Genomic DNA, 18,251 nt, shown 5'->3' on the forward strand with positions numbered 1-18,251 from the left:
TTCCTGTTTGAAAAGAACAAGGGGAGGATGATGTGCAGTAGTGGTTTTCGCTTTATGACAGAGAACAGAGGGCCAACTCAGACAGACACGCTCACCACCTCCTCTGAAGGTAAGGCATGATGTTAATCTCTGGTTTTATGGGGATTTGTGAGAACATTTCAATGACAGTGATAGGTTGAACAAACCATTTTGGGAAATGTAAATATGATGGTATGTCTGTACACTCTTAGAAAAAAAGGGTTCCAGGTAAAAATATTTTAGGTTATATTTAGGGTATGTGTGTTCAAAGAAACCAACATATTTCCTGAGCTATCTTATATCTCCTAGATATAGGACAGAGACATCAAAATCCTATTCCTTATAATATCTTTTTTGAGTGTCTTTTTTGCCATTTATTAATGTTAGAAACAGTGTTTTCATTGGTTGACATAGGTCATCATACATGGATCTGCTGTCTAATTATGGTTTATAATGTCATTTTGCAGCCTCCAGGTAGACTGGGATTTATTTCCAGAAACCTCTTCCCATAGGACCTACCACATAATATACTATAGATATAATATACATCTTGATATTGTTTTCAATTTGTTATCTCATTTTAATTCACCGGGGGTGATGTCTAAGAAACTGTCCATCCACATCCTCTTTTATCAAACCAAAATTATATTGGCAGAAGTAGAAACAAGGAAGGGTCTCTGGCCATGGCAGTTTCACATCCTGTAGTATATCAGGAAGTAATGTATTTGTCTGGTCAAACATAGTCATTGGTTACTTAAAGTACATACATTTTAACAGACACTCTTAACCAGAGCGACTTGAATACATTTTCAACCTTGTCCCCCATGGGAATCGAACCCAAAACCCTGGCATTGCAAGTGCCATGCTCTACCAACTGAGCCCCACAGGACCTAGTATTAGGTATTTCTTAGGATCCTCATAAGGCAGCAGCTTCTCTTCCTGTGGTACAAACAGGAAATAAATCATTACGTCTCAACAAAACCACAGCCTACATCATAAATAAAACAATACATCATACAAGACATTACATTAATACTCTATTATTACAAATATACTATATAAAATGTAAAATACTACAATAATACAATATTACAATATTAAAATGTGTGTGTGTTAGTGTTTGTGTGCATGCGTGTTTGTGTGTGTCAAATAAAATACATATGTAAACTACAGGTGTAGACTAACATTGAAATAGTTACTTACAGGCCCTTCCCAACAATTTAATAATAATAATAATAATAATAATAATAATAATATTAATAATAATAATTGTAACACAAGGAATAAATACACAATGAGCAATGATAGCTTGGCTATATACACGGGGTACTAGTACAGAGTCGATATGCAGGGGTAGGAAGTAATGGAGATATATATGTACATATAGGTAGGGGTAAAGTGACTAGGCAACTAGCAGCACCGTATGTGATGAGTGTTTAAGTGTGTGTGTGGCAGTGGAGGCTGCTGAGGGGAGGACGGCTCATAATAATGTCTGGAGCGGAGCGAATGGATTGGCATCGAACACATAGAAACCATGTGTTTGTTGTATTTGATACCATTCCACTGATTCCGCTCCAGCCATGACCATGAGCCCGTCCTCCCCAATTAAGGTGGCACCAAAATCCTGTGGTGTGTGGTGAATGTGTGCCTGTGTGTACGTACATGTTGTGTGTGAGTGATTATGTGTGTGTATGTGTTGGAGTGTCAGTGTAAGAATGTGTGAGTGTGTGGGTAGAGTCCGGTGTGTGTGCATAGTGTTTCTTCACTGTCCGCGTTGTGAGTCGTTTAAAAAAAATCAGATTTAGCTTTTGAGCGGCGAGACGTTCTTTACCATTCAACCATCAGATTTTGCTTTGTGTGATCTATTGTTGTCTCTACCTTCTTGACCTTTGTGCTTTTGACTGTGCCCAATAATGTTTGTACCATGTTTTGTGCTGCTACCATGTTGTGTTGCTACCATGTTGTTGTTATGTTGTGTTGCTACCATGATGTGTTGTTGTCTTAGGTCTCTCTTTATCTAGTGTTGTGTTGTCTCTCTTGTTGTGTTTTGTCCTGTATTTATATTGTATTTAATATTTTTTTTAAATCCCAGGCCCCCGTCCCCGCAGGAGGCCTTTTGCCTTTTGGTAGGCAGTCATTGTAAATAAGAATTTGTTCTTAACGGACTTGCCTAGTTAAATAAAGGTTAAATTACAAAAAATAAAAGCTGCACAGCGGAGGTACTGCAGGGGGTCCACGAAAATACTGTATAGATACACGACCATTCAAAGATTTGGGGTCACCTAGAAATGTCCTCGTTTTTGAAAGAAAAGCACATTTTTTGTCCATTAAAATAACATCAAATTGATCAGAAATACAGTTTATACATTGTTAATGTTGTAAATGACTATTGTAGCTGGAAATGGCTGATTTTTAATGGAATATCTACATAGGTGTACAGAGGCCCATAGGTGTACAGAGGCAACCATCACTCCTGTGTTCCAATGGCACGTTGTGTTAGCTAATCCAAGTATGTAATTTTAAAAGTCTAACTGATCATTAGAAAACCATTTTGCAATTATGTTAGCACAGCTTAAAACTGTTGTTCTGATTAAAGAAGCAATAAAAATATTCTTTAGACTACTTGAGTATCTTGAGCATCAGCATTTGTGGGTTTGATTACAGGCTCAAAATGGGCACAAACAAATAACTTTCTTTTGAAACTCGTCAGTCTATTCTTGTTCTGAAAAATGAAGGCTATTCCATGTGAGAAATTGCCAAGAAACTGAAGATCTCGAACAATGCTGTGTACTGTTCACAGAACAGCGCAAACTGGCTCTAACCAGAATAGAAAGAGGAGTGGTAGCAAGAGGACAAGTACATTGGAGTGTCTAGTTTGAGAAACAGATGCCTCACAAGTCCTCAATTGGTAGCTTCATTAAATAGTACCCGCAATACACCAGTCTCAACGTCAACAGTGAAGAGGCGACTCCGGCATGCTGGCCTTCTACCTGGATAGCTTGCTATCATCGACGGAAAAAACTAATTCCCAAGTTTATCAAGACATTTTGCAGGAGAATGTAAGGCTATCTGTCTGCCAATTGAAGCTCAACAGAAGATGGGTGATGCAACAGGACAACGACCCAAAACCCAGAAGTAAGTAAACAACAGAATGGCTCCAACAGAAGAAAATACGCCTTCTGGAGTGGCCCAGTTAGAGTCCTGACCTCAACCCAATTGAGATGCTGTGGCATGACCTCAAGAGAGCGGTTCACACCAGACATCCCAAGAATATTGCTGAACTGAAATAGTTTTGTAAAGAGGAATGGTCCAAAATTCCTCCTGACCGTTGTGCAGGTCTGCTCCCCAACTACAGAAAATGTTTGGTTGAGGTTATTGCTGACAAAGGAGGGTCAACCAGTTATTAAATCCAAGGGTTCACATACCTTTTCCACCCTGCACTGTGAATGTTTACACAGTGTGTCCAGTAAAGACAAGAAAACCTATAATTGTTTGTGTGTTATTAGTTTAAGCAGACTGTGTTTGTCTATTGTTGTGACTTAGATGAAGATCAGATCAAATTTTATGACCAATTTATGCAGAAATCCAGGTATTTCCATAGGGTTCACATAGTTTTTCTTGCCACTGTAATTGGTAGATTATCAGACACTCAACAAGAAGGTTGATCCCCCACGATGGGGAGGCCCATGAGGCAGAGCACAATTGGCCCAGCGTCGTCCGGGTTAGGGGAGGGTTTGGCCGGCCAGGATGTCCTTGTCCCATCGCGCTCTAGTGACTACTGTGGCTCATGCACACTGACTCCGGTTGCCAGCTGTAAGGTGTTAACTCCATACAGCTTGCCTTAGGAAACTATTCACACCCCTTGACTTTTTCCACATGGCAGGGAGACTAGTCAGGGTCGAGGCAAAGATAAACGAAGCAAAGTACAGAGAGATCCTTGATGAAAACCTGCTCCAGAGCACTCAGGACCACAGACTGGGGTGAAGGTTCACCTTCCAATAGGACAATGACCCTAAGCACACAGCCAAGTGGCTTTGGGACAAGTCTCTGAATATCCTTGAGTGTCACAGCCAGAGCCCGGACTTGAACCAGATCGAACTTCTCTGGCGAGACCTGAAAATAGCTGTGCATCGACGCTCCCCAACCAACCTGGCAGGGCTTGAGAGGATCTGCAGAGAGGAAATGGGAGAAACTCCCCAAATACAGGTGTGCCAAGCTTGTAGCATCATACCCTAGAATACTCAAGGCTGTAATCGCTGCCAAAGGTGCTTCAACAAAGTACTGAGTAAAGGGTCTGAATACTTATTTACATTTATTTCTGTTTTCTATTTTTAACACATTTTCCAAAAAAATGAAAACCAGTTTTTGCTTTGTCATTATGGGGTATTGTGTGTAGATTGTTAAGGAAAATGAATGTATGTACAGTATCAGTCAAAAGTTCGGACAAACCTACAAGAGTGTGCAAAGCTGTCATCAAGGCAAAGGGAGCTACTTTGAAGAATATAAAATATATTTAGATGTATTTACTACTTTTTTGGTTACTACATTATTCCACATGTGTTTTGTCATAGTTTTGATGTCTTCACTATTATTCTGCAATGTAGAACATATTTAAAATAAAGTTAAACTCTGGAATGAGTAGGCGTGTCCAAACGTTTGACTGGTGCTGCATATACATGCATATTTAAAAAATACATATATGGGGGATTGGAAATGATGCAGACAATTACATTGATGGAAGCTACAATCTCTCTGCAATATTAAAGGTGATCTACCCCCTAAAAAATATTATACAAATAAATACAAATAAAAAAGGTTCCACCCAAAAACGATCTATTGGTATTTGCTTCATTAGTCCATTGTTGATATAGTCCAAAATGTTTTGCTTGTCAGCAAACAAGTCTTCAAGATATGTCACTTTCAAAATATTGCTGACAAGCAAAACATTTTGGGAGTATGTCAACAATGGACTAATGAAACAAATACCAAAATATTGTTTTGGGGGTGGAGTTTATCTTTAATGAATTGATTGGGTGATTATTTTTTGGGGGTTTTATAGCTATAAACGTCAGTATCCTAAGCATCACATGGTATCAGGACCCTAATAGACTAAAGACACCACGGACTCTAATGGACATCCTCAGCTTCATCACAGGTATGTTATACACATCTTATTATATGACATTTGCTTGCTTGGTAAAACTTTATGTTTGCATCAAAATTATCTGAATTGAACTTTCTAGCTTTAAGCCGTTAAATGTCACTGTTTGTTAAATACTGTATGTGGACAGTATATAGAGAAATACAGTACGTACAGTAAATGCTCATTATTTTTGCTTATAATGGAACCCAATTATTGACTCTGATTATTGTTAGCAATGGTCTTTGCTGAAAGTGCTACATGTATATGAAGAAAGTCAACGTCAGAACCACATGCAGTATTTTTAACCTGTGGTCACATAATGTGTGAGATGTGCTTACTGGCTCTGTCAAGCTAATTCAGTTTAGATGCAGTTTCAATGCAGCTGTTGTATTTGTCCTGCAGTGCAACACTTTCTGTTGCACTGGGAAAACACTTCTGCGGATCAACCCTATTCGATTCCTCTAATTGGGGGCGTTAATTCAATCTCCACTTAATATGGCCGGCAAAGTAATAAAGGAGAACTGATGCAATGTGAACTGACTTGTTAGGCCTTCTTCCTCAGGGTGCACACTTGTCTCGCTTGGTCACTGTTGGATGGTGAAGGTGCCCAATACTGTGAAGGCAGTAGATGGCAGCTGTGTAGAAGTGTCCTGTCACACCGCCCCCCACAAAAGGGTCATCTGGTACCAGTATCATAGCGTTCACTATCCTAAGCTTTATGATGGCAAGGAACCGACCAGTGTGGGGGCCAGTTTTAGAGGGCGTACATCAGTGCCAGGCAATTCAGCAGAGGGGGACTGTACACTGAGGTTTGAGAGTGTGACGTGGGGAGACAATAACCTCAAGCTCTACGTGTGGATCAACCCTGATGAGTCCGCTCCACAAAAGTTCCATCATCAGATCGTAACAATTACAATTGAAAGTAAGCACACTCATGGAGAGGTGTATTAGATTGAATATTGGTTGTAGTTGAACAACTGAAAACCGAACAGATTGTGATTAGATGAACAGCACTTCATTCATTTGACATCTATATTTAGGAGTGACAGTGGTCGGTAGTTAAAGCACTATGTTAAAACTGAATGAGAATTGCAGACAGGGTGTTAAATCATTAGTCACGGGGAACTGGTAATGCCTTGTTTGCCTTTGGTTCCCGCTAATAATCATTTATTTGAACTTGCAGATAGAAAAGCTCCTGCGTTATCCATGCCGAATGCAATGGTGGATGGAGCCTTATTCCAGGCCAACTGTAGTGTCTGGCATTCCTGCCCATCCTCTCCTCCATCCCTTCACTGGAGCCGCTTGCCTGTAAATTCTACAGCGGTGACGTCAATGGAGGAAAAGGGAGGGCTGTGGGTGTCCACTGAGACAATACAAGGAAGAGGAACGTGCCAACTGCACAAAAAAGAGATGAAATGCACAGCTCAATTCGCTACAGTCCAAACTGAGAGTCAACCAGTCATTCTTAACATCTCGTGTACGTTTTTGGTCTTTCTTGTTTGTACTCAGTTGTGTAATTATTCTGTTCACATCATATACCATATTACAGAACAAACAACTACATAGCACCAATACATGTCTGTCTACTTCATTAACAGATGCCCCTGTAGGTGTGAAGATGATGGCGGATGAACAGCCAGTCAGTGAAGGTCATAGTGTCAATCTGGAGTGTGTTGCTGACAGCAACCCCCAGCCAGGCCTGTATGTGTGGATCAGACGACAGGGAGGCCAAAGCATCCAAACGAATTCCACTCAGGGAAAAATGTCCTATCCCAACATTAGCCGAGACTCTTCATTCTCCTGCATTGTCCAAAACAATATTGGATCAAGTCAGTCAGCCTGGCTGTTTCTGGATGTCAACTGTAAGTATCTCATTGTATGTGTCTATTTTTTTTTTTCACCTTTATTTAACCAGGTAGGCAAGTTGAGAACAAGTTCTCATTTACAATTGCGACCTGGCCATTGTCTGGTTGCACAGTTTCCAATGGAACTAGCATTACATTTGTACACTGAAATGCTAATTCTAGCAGCAGGTTATGGGTGTAAAATAGAAGAACAGACTCCTTCCCACCCTAATGTAATTCTATTGTCATTGTTTCTCACTTACAATTGTAAAAAATTAAATCACCACTTTGTGTCATTCTGTCGCTCCAGTCCCCCCAGCAATCCTCTCGGACTCCACTTGCTCCTTGAAGGGTGGGATTCTGACCTGTGTGTGTAGAGCAGAAGCCCGACCTAATGCCACTCTGCACTGGACGATCAGCGGAAGCAGCACTCTCCCATCCTCCTTCACTTCCATCACCATATACAGAGATAATACTGTGTCAGCAGAACTCACTGGGCCTGTGGAAAGTCGACCAAATGTCTCCTGCGTAGCCAGTAACTCACTGGCCACTGACATCCAGCAGCTGCCCCTTGACACAAAATTCACAGCTGGACAGTGTAAGCAAGCTTTCAGTACAGAATGTCTGTTCTTAATCTTCTGATGTCATTAGAATCTGCACACGGTGACAGTCTTTCTTCCTCCTCTGCCTCCCCATTTGTCCCCCCTCCCCACTCTCTCTCTCTGTTTCTCTGTTTCTCTGTCTGTCTCTCTCTCTCTCCGTATCTCTCTGTCTCTCTCTCTCTCTGTCTCTCTGTCTCTCTCTGTCTCTCTGTCTCTCCGTCTCTCTCTCTCCATCTCTCTCTCTCTCTCTCTCTCTGTCTCTCTGTTTCTCTGTCTCTGTTTCTCTGTTTCTCTGTCTGTCTCTCTCTCTCTCTGTCTCTCTCCGTCTCTCTCTGTCTCTCTCTCTCTCTGTCTCTCTCTGTCTCTCTCTCTCTCTCTCTCGCTCTCTCTCTCTCTCTCTCTCTCTCTCTGTTTCTCTGTTTCTCTGTTTCTCTGTCTCTCTGTCATTCTGTCTCTCCGTCTCTCTCTCTCTCCATCTCTCTCTCTCTGTCTCCCTGTCTCTCTCTCTCCATCTCTCTCTCTCCGTCTCTCTCTCTCTCTGTCTCTCTCTCTCTCTGTCTCTCTGTCTCCCCGTCTCTCTCTCTCCATCTCTCTCTCTCTCTCTCTGTCTCTCTGTCTCTCTGTCTCTCTGTCTCTCTGTTTCTCTGTTTCTCTGTCTGTCTCTCTCTCTCTCCGTCTCTCTCTGTCTCTCTCTCTCTCTCTGTCTCTCTGTCTCTCTCTGTCTCTCTCTCTCTCTCTCTCTCTCTCTCTCTCTGTTTCTCTGTTTCTCTGTTTCTCTGTCTCTCTCTGTCTCTCTGTCTCTCTCTCTCCATCTCTCTCTCTCTGTCTCTGTCTCCCTGTCTCTCTCTCTCCATCTCTCTCTCTCCGTCTCTCTCTCTCTCTGTCTCTCTCTCTCTGTCTTTCTTTGAACACAGTTCTGCCATGGATGCTGACTGCTCTGGCAGTTGGAAGTGTCTTTCTGGGATGTGTAATGTTTGTATGCAGAAGACGTTGCAGAGAGAGGTTTGTATGGTTCTTGATGATGAGAAGATGTCACACATTCAACCATTTTAGGTGTGTCATTTTGAATGATGTCTCCCCTCTACATTATCTGTAGACCAAAGGCCAGCTCTAATCTCCACACGTTGGATATCCCTCTAAGGTACTGTCATTTTTGCATCTTTACATACAACATTTTTACATACAACAAATAATAATGTTCAAGCTCATTGACATTGAGATGGGGTTTTTTTTGTCAATAAGGCAAGGTGATATGTCAGAGTCCCTAAGGTACAGCAATCCCCAAAAGTAAGAAAAAGTTTAACAATGATATAGCATGGAAATTCATTTGCTTCTGTAGAGGGTGGTTGGAGAATAAAACATTTAAATAGTAAAAATGGTACTGAACTATAATCAGGTTCCACATTCTCTTCTCCTTCACAGACCACCGCAAAAGCCTGAGAGGACCAAGCCTAAGGCCATGCCCATGGCCATACCCAAGGAGAAAGCACAGGCGGATAGCCAATCGTCAGTCTACGAAAATGACTTTGTGCCAAAGAAGCCTAGTCAAAACCCAGCAAAGAACGACGAGAAGATCAAATTACAAGATAGCACAAAGGTAAACTTTATGTAACCTCACTGCAGGCACAATTTGGCTGGTGCAGAGTTTGATAAAAATGTAAATACCACATACTTTTTCACCCACACTTTCATATTTCAGACACTGTTATGACAAGAGAGTGATTTCCACTAAACCTCAATCACATACTTTCACACCCCTTTAGCCCTCAGACCAAATATATTTGTGAAGCAATTTTGGTGGCCTATGCATGTAAAAAGATAGGGTAAAACGTTCTTATTTTTTCCCCATAGGCTATGTGTTCAGACATGGATGATATTTACCAAAATTATTGAACTACCAGTGCACACAACGTTTGCTTCAGAGTACATAACAATAATGCTATCCAATTGTTATAATCTGACGATTGAGTCGTGTAGCCTACTGTTAAAAGTCTAAAGTTGTTGTGTTTGTGCACCTGTCTGGGCTGTGTGGATTGTGTTTTTTTGTGTTTAAGTGATGAATGTAACCTATGTTTTGTATTGTAACTTTTGTATCAACTTAATTTGTGTGTCAAATTGCTTTTAAAAATGTGTTATGTGAACATAATTATAACTGAAATAAAATACATACATGTTCACTTTTTATACCAAACATTAGGAAAAGTTTCCTAATATTGAGATGATGCACGGAACAGTTCAATTAGTCTGGGCATGGACTCCACAAGGTATTCCACAGGGATGCTGGCCCATGTTGACTCCAGTGCTTCCCACTATTGTGTTAAGTTGGATGGATGTCCTTTGGGTGGTGGACCATTCTTGATACTCACAGGAAGCTGTTGAGCATGAAAAACCCAGCAGCGTTGCAGTTCTTGACACAAACCTGTTGGCCTGGCTAGGGCTGTGGTGGTCACAACATTTTGTCAGCCGGGTGATTGCCAAGCAAATAACTGCCGGTCTCACGGTAATTAGCCATTCATTAATATAAACACATTTAGCATCTCCTGGCTTCCGCACATAGCCTACAAGCCACTGATGCAGACCTTTGGAACATCTACATTTTGAAAAGTCAAATAAATCCATAATATAATCCACTATTTATTTTAAACAAGTCTAAAGAAACATGATATGAAGAAAATGTAGTCTATTTAAGATGAACAGAACAGCATACTCTGAGTTGTCCTTATGTTAGGTTCTGATCTGGCTATGCAATATGACTATGGGCTACACTAGTTAATTTAGCAGACAAGATTTGCTTAGAATTCTATGGCATTATTCTGTGTTGAGCAGTTAACAAAGAAACAGTTACTCCTATATAATTCATTTAGAGTTATTTATGTACCTTTTGTTGTGGCACAAATGTTGGGCTATATGTTTTGACGTTTAATACATTCTAAGGATGCAAGATGCGACTCTAATGATTTGAAAAAGGTTGCATGAAAGGCATGAGCTCTCTTTGTTTTTTGTGCAGGTGGCACATCAGTCTCTCATTCACAATTTGACAAGCACTTGATAATGCCTCGATTTTCCTGGCGGCATCCTCTTTGTGTGGCCGTAATGCTCCCTAAAAAAATCCATGCCTTTTGCGGCCAGTAGCCGTGGTGCCCTTGGGCTGAATATAATAATTTCATTCCCTTCTACCTGCATGCTGCGTGCTCCGTAGCATGGCTCTCATCACAAAATCAGGTCATAGGCTACAAGTGAAGACAGACACATCGGGGATGCAACTGCGCCTGTCCTTTTCCAATTTGAGGCGCATATTGAAGATATTGGAATAACTGTCCAAATTTACTTTACAGCCAACAAGATGAGTAGGCCTAATGAACAGTAAAGGCACTAGCCTTTGTCAATCTACTATCCCCCATAGTACAAAAGTTGATCTATTCTATTCTGTGCTAGAAACAAATATTCCAAACATAGTTTAGGACAGTTGTGGGATGTGATAGATCCCAAATTAATATAACCACTAGCATCAACAAAAAACTTTTTACGCAATGAGGCTGACACAACAGATCAGAACATTTAGCTTAGGCTATTTCGTCACATTATGTCACGTCCTGACCTTAGTTCCTTTTGTATTTTCTATTTTAGGTTCGTCAGGGCGTGAGTTGGGGTGGGCATTCTATGTTTTGTTCTTATGTTTATATTTCTATGTGTTTGGCCTGGTATGGTTCCCAATCAGAGGCAGCTGTCATGTTGTCTCTGATTGAGAACCATACTTAGGTAGCCTGTTTTCCCACTCTTGTTTGTGGGTCGTTATTTTCCTTTTCAGTGTTTTTCATCATTCGGGGCTGTTTCAGTTTTTCTTTATTCGCTTGTTTTCTGTGTTCATTAAATAAATATGACGAACACTTACCACGATGCAAATTGGTCCGATATTTCCTACTCCTCCTCAGAAGAGGAGGACGACAACTGTTACACATTGTAAGCGCAGCAATGCGGCCAGGGCAGTAGGCTATAAGCGCTGATTAGCAGGAAAACACCATTATCAAAAGTGATGGCAAATGTGATTATGCATGCAATTGATTGATGTAACGCTTATATTGTTAAGGTACATTTTTATGGTGAAAATGATCTTCCCCAAATGTGAAACTCACGCGCTGCATATGTATGTCAGTTAGGCTCTACACCCATTGTAAAACGGATTAATGTGCTTCATTTTAAGATGTTATTTGGCCACTTTAGTTGTGCTACAAACCTTGTAAAAAAGCATGTAGGCCTATGGGCTGGGCTACATGAGGTGTGGGACTATGATTTGAAAAAGTCGCATAAAAAAGGTATGCATTGTTTTTGCATCATTCACAAGTGATAATATTGTCACCCATCAGACTATTCTTGATTGAATCATGTCTTTACATATACTACATAATAGGAGTGGAATTTAGATTTTTCTTTTTATTAGAATGGACCATTATCATACACCTGTCTGGAAACAGGGAAAAAAAACATGACATCTATGCACTTAAATAGCGAATGGAGGACGCTTTCGTGGCTCATTTTCATGCCAGCCAGGTAGGCTATACTCCTGTTGTGAAGAGAAACAATGTGCTTAATATTAGGATATTTGAGAAATAAATACAGTAGGCTAGCCTATTGAAAGCTGATTGGACCCTCCTTTTTTAAATAATAGAGGCCATCAATTACACAATTGCATAACCTATATAAATGTTGGGCAACAAGCTCATGGACTCTCATGAAGTGTTTGATTAGATTTTCGGTTGCATTGATGTAAAAGTGATTAGAAGGACAATAGAGTGCTGAGTACCAGGCAGTTAGCAAGTTTGGTAGGCTACTAATGACCATCAGCAGCATTAGAGCTTGGAGAAGTCTATTTACTGTGAATAAACGGTCACGTGGAATTTGACTGCCTTCATGACTCGTGACCGCAGGTGTGAGGTAATATGGGCACCATAACAGCCCTTGGTCTGGCACCTATTACCATACCCCGTTCAAAGGCAGTTACATCGTTTGTCTTGCCCATTCACTCTCTCATGTCTCAATTGTCTTCCCCTTCATCTATACTGATTTAAGTGGATTTAAAAAGTGACATCAATAACGGATTATAGCTTTCACCTGGATTCACCTGGTCAGAAAGTCATGGAAAGAGCAGGTGATCATAATGTTTTGTATACTCAGTGTATATTGATTATTCAATCAGGGTCCACCCCAAAGCACCAAAACAAAGAAGCATTGATTGGGTAGAACAGTGCATTCTTAGAAAAAAAGGTGCTATCTAGAACCTAAAATGGTTCTTTGGCTGTCCCCATAGGAGAACCCTTTCAAGAACCCTTTTGGTTCCATGTATATAGAACCCAAAAGGATTCTACCTGGAATCCAAAAGGGTTCTAACTGGAACCAAATAGGGTTTTCCTATGGGGACAGCTGAAGAACCCTTTAGGAACCCTTTTTTCTAAGTGTAGCACCTTAATTAACCCCTTAGTCGAAGGCACACCTTATGTTGACAGTTATGCAAAACTTCAATGATTTAGTCCCAGTGATGGCTGTTACACTTGGTTTATTACACCGTTTCTTATCTCATTATATACAAATCACCCATTTATTGACTGCTTACTTGTTCTGCTAAAATGAGCTAGAGAGAAAATATTTTTTCAAGTAAAATTAGGAGCATGCAGTTAGAAAGAGGTGGACAGTCCTCCCAAACAGAGCTGAGGAGAGAAGTGACATTAATCCAAAATCGATGACAATCGCTCTGCACTAACACCTTTCCGTGAAGCCTGTGTGGCGGACAGCCTTGGACTTTCCACCATATCCTCTGTTTGATGAACCGTTGATAGCGTGAGTAATACTTCAAAGTTCATGATTTTTTATTTAAGATTTGTTCCTGACAGCACACTGCCAATGTATGTAGTTAAATAGCCTACTGATGGGAGCTGACAATTCATCTCAAACAACAATTTTAAAAAATCTACATTCTATCATGATGCTTTTATTTCCACATGGCGGAGCTTGGGTTTGAAATATAAAAAATGGAATCGGAGATGATTTCATGGATGGTTTCATTTTTATTTCATCTTTTCCTCAGCAAGCTGCATCCATTACATCATAATTTGAGATAATGGTTGATCTTAATTTAAAGTTGACCATTTTTCATCTTACACTGAGTGCTACATGATCAAATATAGATAATAGTTGCTGTCGTTCTCTGCTTGTCCTCAGTTGAGAGTCATTGTGGTGAGGAGTGAGGTGATTCTGTCCGTCTACATCACCTTCCTGATTGGCCTACCTGCCAACATCCTGGCACTCTACGCCTTCAGCGTCAAGATCCACAAAAAGCCCACTCCCACAGACATCCTCCTGCTCAACCTGATCGTGTCCGACCTTATCTTCCTGCTGTTCCTGCCCCTCAAGATGCACGAGGCAGCCTCTGGCATGGTCTGGACTCTCCCCAGCCCTCTCTGCAACATGACCTCTTTTGTCGTCTTCTCCTTCATCTACACCAGCTCCCTCCTGCTGACGGTGGTCAGTGTTGACCGCTACCTGTGTGTGGCCTTCCCTGTCCCGTGCAGGCTCCGCCGCAAGCTCTTGTACGGAGTGGTGAGCAGCCTGGTGGTGTGGGTCTTCAGCTCGGTCCACCTCTGCTTCATCTACATCATGCTGAACCAGACCTCATCTGATCTCTATATCTGCTATGACAACTTCACCCAGGAGCAGCTGAAGGTGGTGCTCCCATGCGCTTGGACCTGTGTGTGGTTCTATATATCGTGACACTGCTGGCCTGTGTGTTCTGCTACCTGAACTTCATCCTCATCCTCAATAGGACCCCTAACCTTTGTGCAGAGAAAAGGAAGAGAGCCATTGGAATGGCTATCGGGACCCTACTGGTTTTTGTTGTCTGCTTCCTGCCCTATAATGTCACCCATGTACAGGGGTTCATCATCCAAGACAATGTGGAGGGGCGGCTCTACGCTCTGCACCTGACCACGGTCAACACCGTCCTGGCTCCTATGACGTTCTACTTCTCCTCCTCCATGTTCCAGACCACCATGAAGAGGATCCTGACTGGGAAGTGAATGAACAGCTCCTCTGGCATCTTCATGACAGCTCAAAACAACACTAGAGACATATAGGGACAAAGTAACCCACCCACAACTGAGGGAGTTTTGTCTGACCACTGACAGAGATTTTTCTGACAATTGAAGACTTCCTAATATGGATGCCATATCACGGGGCAAACAGTCACCAGTTCACAGACAATGATGTAGACTAGAGAGAGACCTGCCAGCAGCATACCTGCCAGCAGCATACCACCCTGCATCCCACTGCTCACTTCAAATCAAATCAAAGTTTATTTGTCACGTGCGCTGAATACAACAGGTGTAGACCTTACAGTGAAATGCTTACTTACAGGCTCTAACCAATAGTGCAAAAAAGGTATTAGGTGAACAATAGGATAGTAAAGAAATAAAACAGTAAAAAGACAGGCTATATACAGTAGAGAGGCTATAAAAGTAGAGAGGCTACATACAGACACCGGTTAGTCAGGCTGATTGAGGTATGGATGGCAGGCAGCTTAGCCCCAGTAATGTACTGGGCCGTACACACTACTCTCTGTAGTGCCTTGTGGTCAGAGGCCAAGCAATTGCCGTACCAGGCAATAATGCATCCAGTCAGGATGCTCTCAATGTTGCAGCTGTATAACCTTTTGAGGATCTGACCCATGCCAAAACGTTTCAGTTTCCTGAGGGGGAATAGGCTTTGTTTGGCCCTCTTCAAGACAGTCTTGGTGTGTTTGGACCATTCTAGTTTGTTGTTGATGTGGACAACAAGGAATTTGAAGCTCTCAACCTGCTCCACTAAAGCCCCGTCGAAGAGAATGGGGACATGCTCGGTCCTCCTTTTCCTGTAGTCCACAATCATCTCCTTAGTCTTGGATACGTTGAGGGATAGGTTGCTATTCTGTCACCACCCGGCAAGGTCTCTGACCTCCTCCCTATAGGCTGTCTCGTTGTTGTCAGTGATCAGGAACATCAACACACTGTTGTATTGTCTGCAAACTTAATGATGGTGTTGGAGTCGTGCCTGGTCATGCAGTCGTGGGTGAACAGGGAGTACAGGAAGGGACTGAGCATGCACCCATGGGAAGCTCCAGTGTTGAGGATCAGCGTGGCAGATGTGTTTCTACCTACCCTCACCACCTGGGGGCGGCGCGTCAGGTAGTCCAGGATCCAGTTGCAGAGGGAGGTGTTAAGTCCCAGGATCCTTAGCTTAGTGGTGAGCTTTGAGGGTACTAAGGTGTTGAACGCTGACTTACAGTCAATGAATAGCATTCTCACATAGGTGTTCCTTTTGTCCACGTGGGAAAGGGCAGTGTGGAGTGCAATAGAGATTGCATTATCTGTGGATCTGTTTGGGTGGTATGCAAATTGGAGTGGGTCTAGGGTTTCTAGGATAATGTTGTTGATGTGAGCCATTAACAACCTTTCAAAGCACTTCATGGCTACGGATGTGAGTGCTACTCGTCTGTAGTCATTTAGACAGGTTGCCTTTGTGCTCTTGGGCACAGAGACTATGGTGGTCTGGTTGAAACATGTTAGTATTACAGACTCAATCAGGGACATTGACAATTTCAGTAAAGACACCTGCCAGTTGGTCATCATATACCCGGAGCACAAGTCCTGGTAATCCATCTGGCCCCCGCAGCCGTGTGAATGTTGACCTGTTTAAAGGTCTTACTCACGTCGGCTACGGAGAGTGTAATCACACAGTCGTCCGGAACAGCTGATGCTCTCATGCATTCCCGTTACTTGCCTCGAAGCGAGCATAGAAGTGATTTAGCTTGTCTGCTAGGCTCGCATCACTGGGCAGCTCGCGGCTGTGCGTCCCTTTGTAGTCTGTAATAGTTTGCAAGCCCTGTCACATAAGACAAGAGTCAGAGCCGGTGTAGTATGCTTCAATCTTAGTTCTGTATTGACGCTTTGCCTGTTTGATGGTTCGTCACAGGGCATAGCAGGATTTCTTGTAAGCTTCCGGGTTAGGGTCTAGCACCTTGAAAGCGGCAGCTCTAGTCTTTAGCTCAGTGCGAATGTTGCCTATAATCCATGGCTTCTGGTTTGGGTATGTATGTACAGTCACTGTGGGGACGACGTCCTCAATGCACTTATTGATGAAGCCAGTGACTGATGTGGTGTACTCCTCAATGCCATCGGAAGAATCCAGGAACATGTTCCAGTCTGTGATAGCAAAACAGTCCTGTAGTTTAGCATCTGCTTCATATGACCACTTTTTTATAGACCGAGTCACGGGTGCTTCCTGCTTTAATTTTAGCTTGTAAGCAGGAATCAGGATAGAGTTGTGGTCGGATTGACCAAATGGACGGCGAGGGAGAGCTTTGTACGCATCTCTGTGTGTGGAGTGCAGGTGATCTAGATTTTTTTCCCTCTGGTTGCACATTTAACATGTTGATAGAAATTTGGTAGAACTGATTTAAGTGTTCCTGCATAAGTCTCTGGCAACTAGGAGCGCCGCCTCTGGGTTAGTGGTTTCCTGTTGGCTTATTTCCTTATACAGCTGAGTGCGGTCTTAGTGCCAGCATCTGTCTGTAGTGGTAAATAAACAGCCACGAAAAGTATAGCTGAAAACTATACTTAACTAAACTCACTTGACTCTGAAGCTAAGCAGGGTTGGTCCTAGTTGGTCCCTGGATGGGAGACCAGATGCTACTGGAAGTGGTGTTGGAGGGCTAGTAGAAAGCACTCTTTCCTCTTGTCTAAAAAAAACATCACAATGCCCCAGGGCAGTGATTGGGGATATTGTCCTGTGTTGCGAGCTGTCTTTCGGATGGGATGTTAAACGGGTGTCATGGCTCTCTGTGGTCACTAAAGATCCCATAAGAGTAGGGGTGCTAACCCGGTGTCCTGGCTAAATTCCCAATCTGGCCCACATACTATCTTGACCACCAAATTATCCCCAGGTTTCAATTGGCTCATTCATCCCCCTCCTCTCCCCTGTAACTTTCCCCAGGTTGTTGCTGTAAATGAGAATGTGTTCTCAGTCAACATACCTGGTAAAATACGGGTAAAATGAAAACCTGAAAGGTTCATTGTGAAGCTGCCAATCTTTACATAACTGTTCTCTTTGTAAGAGTACTGCTTTTCAGCCCATTAATATTTGTAACTTGTTATTATATAGTAGTTATTGATGAAGTGGCATCAAAATGCTAATAGATTATTCCAAACCTGAGCCACAACCACATGAACTCATACAGTAACAATTAGAGTTTTGTTGCTACAGTTCTCATCAAGTCTTAGCAAAATGCTAATACACATATGATGTTATATCAACCTTGGGCACATGGGAAAATAAATCGTAGGATTACAGTACCCTGTTATCATTGACATGACTGTTCTCTTGGGAAGGCAATGTCTGTTTGTACACTATTTACAAAAAAAGATATTGAAATTAGACGTTGGTATGTCACTCCCTCCTACACATATATAATATCAAATGTAAACACAGCGATGTTTTGCATTTTAGTTAACCGTTACCATGTAGTCTCACCTCCTCATGTTTGCAGACCACTGTTCAATGCGTCTGCTGTACACTCAGACAGGTCTGCTTGACTACTATATATGCTGGCACGTAACAGAT

The 18,251-nt window shown here is 42.1% G+C and overlaps 1 protein-coding gene and 1 pseudogene across 3 annotated transcripts; both read left to right on the plus strand.

Moving 5' to 3' along the window:
• Positions 1-28: 28 nt before the first annotated feature.
• Positions 29-9,918, plus strand: LOC110516690 (sialoadhesin). Of its 3 annotated transcripts, XM_021595061.2 has the most exons (11): positions 29-109; positions 5,078-5,173; positions 5,724-6,083; positions 6,345-6,638; positions 6,760-7,023; positions 7,316-7,603; positions 8,522-8,609; positions 8,704-8,748; positions 8,850-8,894; positions 9,030-9,204; positions 9,459-9,916. In XM_021595061.2, exons 1-11 carry the CDS (start codon positions 31-33, stop codon positions 9,498-9,500), a joined length of 1,776 nt encoding a protein of 591 aa, XP_021450736.2. In that variant the 5' UTR covers positions 29-30; the 3' UTR covers positions 9,501-9,916. The 3 variants fall into 3 exon arrangements, with proteins under 3 accessions (XP_021450736.2, XP_021450745.2, XP_021450750.2); XM_021595070.2 differs by lacking the exon at positions 8,850-8,894 and having other exon boundaries at positions 9,459-9,918; XM_021595075.2 differs by lacking the exon at positions 5,724-6,083 and having other exon boundaries at positions 9,459-9,918.
• A 2,597-nt stretch (positions 9,919-12,515) lies between these two features.
• LOC110504003 lies at positions 12,516-14,674 on the plus strand (annotated as a pseudogene).
• The last annotated feature ends 3,577 nt before the right edge of the window (positions 14,675-18,251 follow it).

The sequence above is a fragment of the Oncorhynchus mykiss genome, chromosome 3 (genome assembly GCF_013265735.2).
Source record: "Oncorhynchus mykiss isolate Arlee chromosome 3, USDA_OmykA_1.1, whole genome shotgun sequence".
NCBI lineage: Eukaryota > Metazoa > Chordata > Actinopteri > Salmoniformes > Salmonidae > Oncorhynchus > Oncorhynchus mykiss.

Excerpts from the sequence above, each read along its gene's own strand:
- LOC110516690 (XM_021595061.2), top strand. The coding sequence starts at position 31 with ATGTGCAGTAGTGGTTTTCGCTTTATGACAGAGAACAGAGGGCCAACT. Across the intron at positions 7,604-8,521 it reads AAAATTCACAGCTGGACAGT|TTCTGCCATGGATGCTGACT; the intron begins GTAAGCAAGCTT and ends CTTTGAACACAG. Across the intron at positions 9,205-9,458 it reads AATTACAAGATAGCACAAAG|GCTATGTGTTCAGACATGGA; the intron begins GTAAACTTTATG and ends TTTTCCCCATAG.